An 11244-nucleotide genomic window follows, 5' to 3' on the forward strand; every position below is an offset into this window, starting at 1 on the left:
ATGAGAGTAAGAGGAAGGGGATCCATTGCTAAGTACTGCAAAGAACACTGAAGTTAAGAAACCCATTATCCAATTAACCAAATTCAGTTTGAACTCGAGATGGGTAAGAAGAAGTCTGATATAAGTCCAACTAACTTTGTCATAAGCTTTTGGAAGATCAATCTTAAGAATTGGTCCAAGTTAATGTTTCTAATCTTTAAACTAAAGATGCCTTCTTGAGCTACCCAAATAGCCTCATGGATTTGTCAACCATGGAGAAAACCAATTTTCTCTTTGGAAATTTCCCTAGAAAGAATGGGCTTAATTCTTCGAGAAATAATCTTTGCTTTAATCTTGTAAACACAATTACACAATGAGATAGGTATGAATTCCTCGAAAGTAAATAAGGTATCCACTTTAAGAATAAGTACCATGAAAAGAGTGTTGAAATAAGCTAAAACATGCCGAGATGTCCTTAATTTTTCTACAACTCTTAAAAGATCCTCACCAATTGTCTCTCTACCCATCGCAACCTAGACTTGTGTATCTCTAAAAACTAGTGAGAACACCTTTAACTTCTTCCATTAAAGTATCATTCTCTTCTTCGTTAACAAATTAACAAACCTAGGGAAAAAAGAGGCCAATCTAACCACTTATTCAATATTAACTCCTTGAGGTTGTTTGTATAAGGATTATACAAAAATTTGTTTATTTGCTTAAACTCGGAAGTCAGATCCACATCCGCACATATATGTATTCGAGGCGTAGTAGTGGCTTTACCCACCTTTTAACTATTTTGAATTGGTTTTTACCCTTTTAGATCTTATTCACTTGGTTTTAACTCTCCCTTGTAGGGTTCACAACGGGGGCCCCTGAAGGAAGTATAAGAGGAGCGAATTTGTTATATATAATGCTTCTTCTGCCCCCACGCCTCCAAAAAATAATAAGAGGAGTGCATTTGTTTATTTGCTTATACTCCAACGGCGGATCCACATTGGCACAGATATTGTTTAGCCACCTTTTAACTATTTCGATGTCGCGTTTGTTGCATGTGAAGCCGTTGTAAGTTAACAAAATTTATTATTATTATTTTTTTGGGTTTTTTTAACCTAGATCAAAAAATTGATATCCAGAAATGTGACGTCAATAAATTAAAAAAAACAAAAAAACTAATCATTAAATTTAAGAAAAAAAATGATGTGCAGAAAAACAAAATGTAGAGTCACCAAACTAGTCATTAATTTAAAAAAAATAAAAATGATGTACAGAAAAACAAAATGCTTACTATCTACCGTCATTGAATAGCATAAAAGGACGTCAAGGAGTGGGATTTGATGAGACTGATTTCGAATTTAGGCCGTGGCTCGTTTTAAAAGATCGATCCGTTTCTTTTGCCAGGCTTCTCTCCCTCTGATTTCCCTTGACGTTGACGTTCATCGCAGCAGAGAATACATCCATTCCTTTCCGTACCAGGAGGGTTAGTGATGGACAGTCATAATGGCGAGAAGAAGCTCCACTTTCTGGTATTTCCATGGTTGGCGCAGGGCCACATAAATCCTTTCTTAGAGCTTTCAAAGTCTCTTGCAAGCCACGGCCACACGGTCTCCTTCCTCTCCACGCCTCTTAACATTTCCAGAATCAAGCAGTCCTTACAGCTTGGGGAGTGTCCAGGCCAGATCGATCTGCTGGAACTGCCATTACCGCCCACGGAGGGACTGACTCCCGGAGCGGAATGCACTGCAGACATTCCGATACTTTCGCCGGATTATCTCGTCCACGACTTCGTGCAATATTGGGCGCAGAGAGCGGCTGCGGAGATGCGTGTTCCGGCCATTTATTTCTGCGTGTTTCCCGCTGCATTCTGCTCTCGCGTCTTTCACCCTTATAAATCGCGGAACCAAACCCAAGAATCTTCTGAAGAAAAATCGATGAACCCAGAACTAATTGTCGAGGAGTTGGCGGCGCTGCCCATTGTTTCCCTCTTCTGCCATCACTATCAGGCCGTACGAGGTTCGGGATCTTTTACTTTTGAACGCAACAATACCCGGCCATGTTAGTCAAGCTTATCGGGTGGCTAAATGCCTGGAAGGATGCGTGGCGGTGGCTCTGAAAACCTCCTTCCATGAAGAAAATAAGTATATTCGTTATTTCCAGGACACCATCGGAAAACCAGTGTTTTCTGTCGGCCCTCTTACACCAGTTGTCCAGCCCGCCGCCGTCGGAGGCGACCGCTCCGATGTGCTGCAGTGGCTCGACCAGCAGAGGGCGGCGTCGGTCGTTTTTGTGTCGTTCGGCAGCGAGACTTTTCTCTCGGAACACCAAATTCAGGAGCTGGCGCTAGGCTTGGAATCAAGTGGGCTCCCGTTCCTCTGGTGTCTTCGTTTTCCGCCGTATTCCGATGGTGATCGACACGACCTTCCGGAGGGATACGAGACTCGAACCCAGGAACGCGGACTCATCGTCCAGGGCTGGGTACCGCAGCTACGGATCCTCTCGCATCCCTCGGTTGGTGGGTTTCTGAGTCACGGTGGATTGAGTTCCACCTTGGAGTCACTGAGCTTCGGAATACCCCTAATTTTCCTCCCCATTCGAATTGACCATGGCTTGAATGCCCGGCTAATAGCCGTGGAATTGAAAGCAGGGATTGAAATAGAAAGAGGAGACGATGGCTCTTTTATGAGAGAAAACATATGTACAGCACTTACCATGGCAATGACTGGAGAGGAAGGGGAGAAGTTGAGATCCAAGGCGGCGATGGCCCGCGATATTATAGCGGCAAATAAGCAGAGTTACATCGATGATTTCCTTCAGAAGCTCCAACAGTTGGCTGACGACTAAAGAAGAAAAGCAGGTAATGCAATGTAGTTGCAGTGAATAATGCAGTGTATATGGTGACTAATCTGGTCATTATATTTAGCAGCTGCTAAGAACAATAAGCATGTCTAGCTTAGCTTTTACATCTTACGTAGTTTGTTTTCCCATCTACACGTTTATTTGCAATATCTTACGTAGTTTGTTTTCCCATCTACACGTTTATTTGCAATATCTTACGTAGTTTGTTTTCCCATCTACACGTTTATTTGCAATGTAGTTACTGTGAAGTCGAATAATATGGGTCATTAATTAATGGTACTACGAGTTTTTATCAGTGTGGTAAGGAATTTAATATGGGTCATTAATGGTACTATGAGTTTTATCAGTGTTTTTAATGGTGCTGGTGGTAAGGAATATAATGCCCATTTGCTATTCATTTTCAAATTTCAATTTCAGTTGAGCATAATGAATGATCTATTCGAGATGGAAGATATGCAATTTCCAAATATTGTTGAGGATAATGTTTATAAAATTTGTGTTTTGAGTTATCAGAATTAAGATAATAAATTATTAGATATACTCAGTTATTATCCACTAAAATATTAAGAGCAGTAGATTAAAATAAGAGATTAGCGACATAATGGGGTTATATAATAATGTATTATTATTCTTATGGCGATATGAAATTCTAATAAGAATTCAGGTCATAAATTGAGAATGGGACTTTTTTTAATTTTTGTTCATTAATTTTTTTATATTCTGTTGTTATTGTTCTTTAGTTTTTTTATATTTTAATATGTATAATTCAGTGTTGCAAACATCTCTATAACATCCCGATTTTATCTCAAAATCAAGATTTTTGGTCTAGCTGATGTTTGCTGATTTTTAAAGATATTTTTATTGTATCTTAATTTTGCTGATGTTCATTGATTTTTTACCAATATTTTCCTGATTTTTTGATTTTCCTGACCCAGCAAATTTGTTGTATCTTAATTTTGCTAATGTTTACTAATTTTTTTCCAATATTTTCCTATTTTTGGTTTTCAAGACCCTACCGAGGTTTGAACAGGTTCTATCAAATTTGATGGTCTCAAACATAAGTTCTTCATGTTCGACTATGGTTTCATCATTTTGATGCCTTGTGGCATGTAAAATATCATTATATTAATATTCATTCATAACACGTCATTACTCGTTCCAGCTGTGCAAAATTGATCGGGAGAATGCATTCTACAGACCAGATATAAGAGGCATAATTTATTCTGTGCTTAATTTCAAATTGAGTCTTTAAAAGAGAAACTGGAAAAAAAAAAAAAAAAATCTTAAAATATTCCACTCCAACTTTCATATATAAATAATGTCTATCAAAAATAATTTATATATATAATTTTAATTTTAATTAAATTATAAAAATGAGGAGTTATATATAATTTTAATTTTAATTTTAAGAGTTGAGTAATTTAAAAAAATTATATTATTTTTTGAAATCAAGTTTCTTTTATTTATAATGAATTACGAATTTTTTTTAGTAGAAATCACATAATATGATATTTTAGGAACCAATTAGTGTAATCCATCATGAGGACAAGATGAAGAGGTAGACCATGACAACTGTTTAAATAGAAAGCAATGTACATAGAGACCAAAATTAAAATTTTATTACTTAATAATATTTGTTAATATCATAATTTAAATATTATTTTTCAAAAAGGCCTGCCAAACAATTATGTTATGTGATTTCTACGCAAAAAAAATTTTAAGTTATATCATGGTTATATTTTTAAAAAATATTGCAATATAGTGTTTAAATAAATTATTTAAAATATTTTTGTTAATATATCTATATAAATATTAAAAATAAACATAAAAATAATATTTTAATGTTGATAATAATAGAATATTTTAATGTTTAAGGATAATATATAGATCATTTATTTTTTAATATGAAATTAATATATCATTAAAAAATATTAATGATAATAAAATATATAATGTTATTTCAATATGGAAGATTAAATCATATTCACAAGTATTTAATAGATGAAGAGACAACACAACAAATCACACTCGCTATGTTTTATTGATCTCAATGGTAACATATTTATAGTATCTAGATCACTTGATCAGGACATATCTAGATAACTATTACAGCTCACACATGGGACACTGACTACTTCTAGATTGACACCTAGGGACTCATAATGACATCTCACACATGACATGGAAGCATTAGTTTCAACAATAACAAAAAAAATCATATTAATGTGCGGGATATAATAGTTAAATAAATTATTTTAACTTTCATGTTAAATAAATATTTCAATATAGGATGTTATTTGTCTAAGTATATTTTGGAGTCAATTTTGTCTAAAATCCAATAAAAATTTATTGAATTTACAAATTTAAGCCTTGAAATGTACACAATTTGTCCACATGGGGTAGCTCAAGCGGCAATGGCCGTGGAAATGAAGTCTCACCGAACCGGAAGTCTTGGGTTCAAATCTTGGGCTACCCCTCCCCCGTAGAGGGGTACATAATGGACATGTAAATCAGAGAGTCCCACCCCAGCTTACAAAAAAAAAGAAATGTACACAATTTAACTTTAAAATTTTTGGAGATAATTTTTTTAAAATATTAAATATATTTATTTATTCAAAATCATAATATATATATATATATATATATATATAATCTTAAAAAATCATATATATATCGAAAGTCTTAAAAAATCAAATCTTTCCAGCTGTAATTTTTTTTAGTTTTAAACTTCAAAAAAAATTTGAAAATTAAAATATTTTATACCTCTTTATAATAAAGGTCAGAGATATATATATATATATATAATTATAATTTTACCAAACAAGACATCTAACCACATTTAGGATGCACGGTTTCTACAAATTTTTCGCCAATTTTAAACAAAATGAAATTTTATTAAGAAATATCTTTTGCCACATTCATAAAATACCATACGATGCACTTTTTCGATAATTTTTTTATTATATATATGTATATAAAATATCTTAACTTGAACATCTTCCCCATCAGCTTACATTAAGACATGAAAATTAAAGTAGAGAACGAAACCGTAAGAATATACAGTTTAGCATGGTATGGTGGTCTACAAAAGGCTGTTAATTTAGCAATGAATGCAAAAAAATCTTGAAAATTGTCGTATTTTATCACCTTGGTGCACAGGTTGTAATTGTTATAGGAGTGAAAAATTTCTTTTATTTGAACAGTCAAGGAGTATTTAAAGTCTAATATTATTTAATGGTAACATATACGTAATAATAAAAAAATCTAAAATAGATAATAGATACTCAACCAAGGCCCTGATACCAAGTGTAGGGCCCCGTATATGATCTTAATTTCTAGTCTTTTTTTCAACACTAACAAATCTATTTATAAATATATAAATATAGTTGCAAAACTTTATAATTTCAACAGTTAAGTATAACAGTATTATTAAATTCTATAGCAATGTAAAAAAAATAGTGCATGAAATATAATGAAGAATGGTCAAGTGTTTATTAAATAATAAACAAAATAGAATACAAGAGTTATCATTCACCTAGTGCAAGATGGAATCCTCAATGAAAGATATCATAGTCATCATTCCTTTTTCATCATGGAACCAATGACCAATATTCTACAATCTCCACTATGCTTGACCAAAATTGCTAACACACTCAAGTGTCCACTCTCTAATCATCAAGGTATTATTTTTCTTTTTGGGCACCTGAGATGCAATGGGGTTGTACGTAGGAGGAGAGAATAACACTAGCAAACATGAATTTGGGTCATAGCACACATCTCCTGGAATCAATGATTCTTATCCACCAAACTATCAACAATTCTCAAGATCACCACTTTAAAATAAATCACAAGTTCTCACTAGAAAAATTTAGAATGTCATTAGAAGACCCATCCCGCTCGAACGAGCTCAAGGATGCCCCTTTCACATCAATGTGTTCTTTTTGTAGATTCTTTTTGTTGAGTATTATGTGACACTTGTTTTGAAATGAAAATTAACTAAATATTAAATCGCATAAATTTGATTAATTTGGATCTCATCTAATTTTCTATTATTTTATTTAAACTAAAGATTTTATCTCAACCAAGTGTCGCATCTTCGTAATTTTACTCCTATATGTTACTTTATGCTCTTTTCCTCTTCCTTGACTTTTGCTATTTGTTTTCATTAGTTTTCTCATACATGCTATTTGTTTTCATTAGTTTTCTCATACATACCAAGAGTCCTGATTAGTAGTAGTTACGTCCTTTAAGTTCTGATCTTCAAATTATGTTATCTTTGGAGGATTTTCTCAATTAGGAGAGATTTTGTTGATTGAAATTTCCTACAATTTCTTACTTAAATAATTCCAATATTGCACATTACTATTTATATTTTAGCCCACTTATGTCACATCAAGTTAAATTTTGATTATTCCCCCTTTTAAACATGATATCATGTAAATAAATTGTGTATCGATTATTCACTTAGTTATAACTTACAATAGAATTGTTTTTAGATATTAGTTTAGTGCCAACTTTTGTGCACTTTAAGAATCTCCCATTCCAAGGGTACCATAGGTTTCCCTTCAAACACCAATGATATGAGAAAGGGAAGAGGTATTGGTGGAATGGAAACACAATAGTCTCCTCATCAATCTTGTTCATAGTTTTGTGGTGACTGAGGATCAAGGATTTCCTTATTATGCACCCCTCAATAGTACCTTATGAGTGAACATATCCATGGTTCAACCATTACAACATCGTGCAACTCAAAGGATAAGCAACCCTATACTTCATCTTGAGCCACTACTTGATTACTAGTAGGTATGATTAGGGACATTGATCAAAGCCTTCCAAATATGTATAATCTCCTTGTCTTACAATCATACTACCCATATGTGGATCATTTGATCAACACTTATTAGACGTTGCAAAAACCAAAGAGAATTGATGAGCGTAATCCATATATATAGCCATACCCATTATCTTCCTCAATGTCAAGTTCCAAAAACACACACACACACACACAAATATATCAAACTAGCATTGTATGGGTTTGTGTCCATAAGCCTCTTTTCTTGTAACACTCAAGAAATAGTTAGCATTTTTTTTTAAATATGATATAACTACCATATAGTAAGCATAATAATAATCACATATAAAGGTTATAAGCAACATCATCATTATTAATGACCATAAAGTATCATAACATCATGAATATATGTCTCCTCAAAATACATAAAATGTTTGGATCAGAATATTGATGTCTTTGAATAATAATGTATAGATCAAATAATCTCTCAGGTTAAAGATAGTGTAAATTTGATATCAACTAGAGAAAGGCACTACACTTGCAAGAGTGCAAGTAGTACCTTGAGTTGTAAGTTAATTTCCTTTAGAGTGTTAAGAAGGATAATGATAATGTTGAGTTGTCAAGCCCACCTACTGATGTTTATAATGGTACTTTTCTCTCACTTAGCTTTGAAGAATTACACCACTGACATTATATCCTGAATACTGAGAAAAATGGGATATACCGGAGGAGGCCTTGGGAAAAATCAACATGGTATTTTTGTTCCTATTTCTTTCAAATTGAACGCATCTAGAGAAAGTCTTGGATACTTTGTTGTGATTGATTCACTAACTACATATGATCATGTTGAATTCATGACGGTGTTTTGTATTGCATGTGGAGTTCAAATTGCATTGATGGAAATTAAACCCCCTACTATGTATGTTGTACAAATTGATGAGATGCATAAAGATTTTGTTGTCGATGTATATGGTTTTCCTCCTATTGTGTAACCTAAGTTTGAGCCAGTGAAACAATATTTTGAGCTTTCATATATGAGGATTTACCAAAAAATATAAAAAATGGTATATATGAAGTCAAATCATTATGAAAATGATATGAAAGGTTCAATCATAGACTAGTGTGGACCATCATAAATAAATTGTGGTTGGATTGATGGATGGCAATGATATCATTTGAAAATAGGTTTGCAAACCTCGTATCATTGTGTCCCATGAGTTCTGCAGTCATACAATCTTTCTTTTTTACATTGGTCACAATTTCCCCCTCGATTGTGTTTCAGGTGCTAGAAATTTGATGATGACATAGGCTGTTGATTATCGATAGTTCGTTATTTGAGTTTCAGCGAGGGAAGTTAGATGATGATATGTATGGTTTTCATTGCATTGTTGTTGTTGACTGTTGTCATTTCTTCTGTCCAATTAATGTGAAGGTAATGGTGTTCATACACTTCAATGAGTGATATTCACGAGGGCTTCAATGGGGAGAAATATCATACCATGTGCATTCACATTGGGAATGTTGAAAATAGCAACAAGAAATGTTAAAAATAACATCTAGAAATTCCAATTTAATATTTCCTTGAATTAAATAGTGAATTAATTTGTAATTCTTTTCGCATAGCAACTTGTAATAGTTAACTAAGTTAAGTTGAGTTAGTTAGCTTAGGAAATTCAAGTTGGAAGTCTATTTGGAGTCATGTAAGTTTGATCCCTAAGTTTTAGGGGCCTAGATTGAGTATATTGGAGTTGTAATTAGATAACTCGGTTCAACTGAGTTATAGTCAGTTAAACTAGTTCTAATTCTTGGAGGAACTAGTAGAGGTCTAGTAGTGAGTTGGTGCACTAGTGCATCCTCAGTGCTACTCCAGCTAATTGGAGATTCACTCAAGAGAAAATCATGCATGTCAGTTCATATGAAGGCCTAGTTGAGATTAGAGTGCAAAGATAGTGTACTAGGAGTTGTATAATTTTTCGAGTTGTATAGATGGTGCATGCAATCAGTTGAGGACCTAAGTTTGGATTGTGTAGTTATGGAAGAAGGATTTCCTCATTAAATAGAGGCTAATTCCTCTCGGAATCGTGCAAGGAAATAGGGGATTGGAGAGATGCATAATTGGCTAAGTGTTGGCCAAGATCTTGCTTGTGAGCTAAAGGATTGAGCATGCTTGTGCAAAATTGTTCTAGTGATAATAAGCTTTGTATCTTCACTCATATTTCTGATATATCCAATACAGATAGTGGGGCTTTGAACAATGGATTTCCCCAGATACATATTTTGTTTTGTGCCATTGTTTTATATTCTTGTTTTCATCGATCTATTAGCTTCCGTTGATTGAAAGTAGAAGTAGATTTTTGTCCCGTGCTTTAGTACATTGCATGAGCTTGTGAATTTACAGGAAATTCTACAATATATATTGTAGAAAAAATGACATAATATATTGATCTTAGAATAGGGGGTAAAGGGGTTTTATATTACCAGGTATAAAAGATGGTGCTCAAAAGTAATGAAAAAATATAAAGGGGTATGAAAAATGCTAATGAAAAAATGGATACCTACGATATCTAGTGAAAGTAGGCCCCTCAACACCATTCGTAATTCCCTCCGATCGGTGAAAGATCCCATTAACCCTAAGGACATGAAGGGTGTCTACTTGATCCCTTGTTCTTGTGGGACCCCCTATATCGGGAAAACATGGCGCTCCATCCATCAGAGGATCAACGAACATGTAGCTGACCTAAGACATGGGAGAACCAAGTCTTTAGTGTTAGCCGAACATGTGGAAAAGACCAAGCATCAGGTGTGTATAGAGGAGGCCAAGGTTGTTGCCAAAGTTGCCCAGTTCCATCATCGTAAATTCAGGGAAGCTATTGAGATCGAAAGAAGGCCTAACAATCTCAATAGAGATGACGGCTGGAAGATCAGTAGATGTTGGATCCCTGCCCTTTTGTCTTAGTCTTCCCCCCCCCCCCCCCTCTTTTATCTTTTTCGCTTTCGTTGTCCCCCTTGGAGCCTTCCTTTCTCCTAGGGTTTATCCTTCTTGTTCTGGACTTTTTCCGGTCCTTCTCCTTCTTTTTATTTTGGGTCGCTCTTCCTTTTATTTTTTCCTGATAGATATTAGTATTTATAATCATAACTAATTTTTTTATTATTATTATTATTATTATTTTATTTATTTTTTTAATCGTAACTAATATATATATTATTATTTGTTTATTTATTTATTATTATTTTTATTTATTTATTTATTTATTTATTTTATAACTAGTGGCTCTCAGCAATGACAACTATGTGATCGGCCATCGACTGCTCTTCCTTGTGACAAGTACCTCCCTCCAGGTGACTGGCTCTCGGCAATGACCTTAAGGCAAGGACTCCGATGATTGGCAGCAATGCTACACCTGGCAATCCTCTCCTTTTAGTCGAGCCACTAAACGTACCTAGGGAAACTGACTAAAAAGGCATGTTTGAGTCATAATCAAATCATTTACCGTGTGGGAATGAGGAGGCTCTTGGGTATCGGCAACCGGCGACTACTATCTATCGGCAAGCATCAATCGGCACCTCCTGTGAATGATTGACCCTTGGATCGACTAGTGGAAAAGAATCCTGGATCGAGT

General features: G+C 34.1%; 1 protein-coding gene across 1 annotated transcript; it reads left to right on the plus strand.

Annotated features, from left to right (window-relative positions):
• Window positions 1-1463: 1463 nt before the first annotated feature.
• LOC149244217 (UDP-glycosyltransferase 91C1-like) lies at window positions 1464-2817 on the plus strand. Its single transcript, XM_089371475.1, has 2 exons — window positions 1464-1982; window positions 2134-2817. The coding sequence occupies exons 1-2, from the start codon at window positions 1464-1466 to the stop codon at window positions 2815-2817; spliced, it is 1203 nt and encodes a 400-aa protein (XP_089227601.1).
• The last annotated feature ends 8427 nt before the right edge of the window (window positions 2818-11244 follow it).

The sequence above is a fragment of the Pinus tabuliformis genome, chromosome 8 (genome assembly GCF_031772625.1).
Source record: "Pinus tabuliformis cultivar Carrire ecotype Pingquan chromosome 8, CPIR1, whole genome shotgun sequence".
NCBI classification, from domain to species: Eukaryota; Viridiplantae; Streptophyta; class Pinopsida; order Pinales; family Pinaceae; genus Pinus; species Pinus tabuliformis.

What these genes read in the sequence shown, in the direction of transcription:
- LOC149244217 (XM_089371475.1), top strand. Translation starts at nt 1,464, where the DNA reads ATGGACAGTCATAATGGCGAGAAGAAGCTCCACTTTCTGGTATTTCCA. An exon ending in TCTGCCATCACTATCAGGCC is followed by an intron (nt 1,983 to 2,133) that starts GTACGAGGTTCG and finishes CGTTATTTCCAG; the next exon opens with GACACCATCGGAAAACCAGT.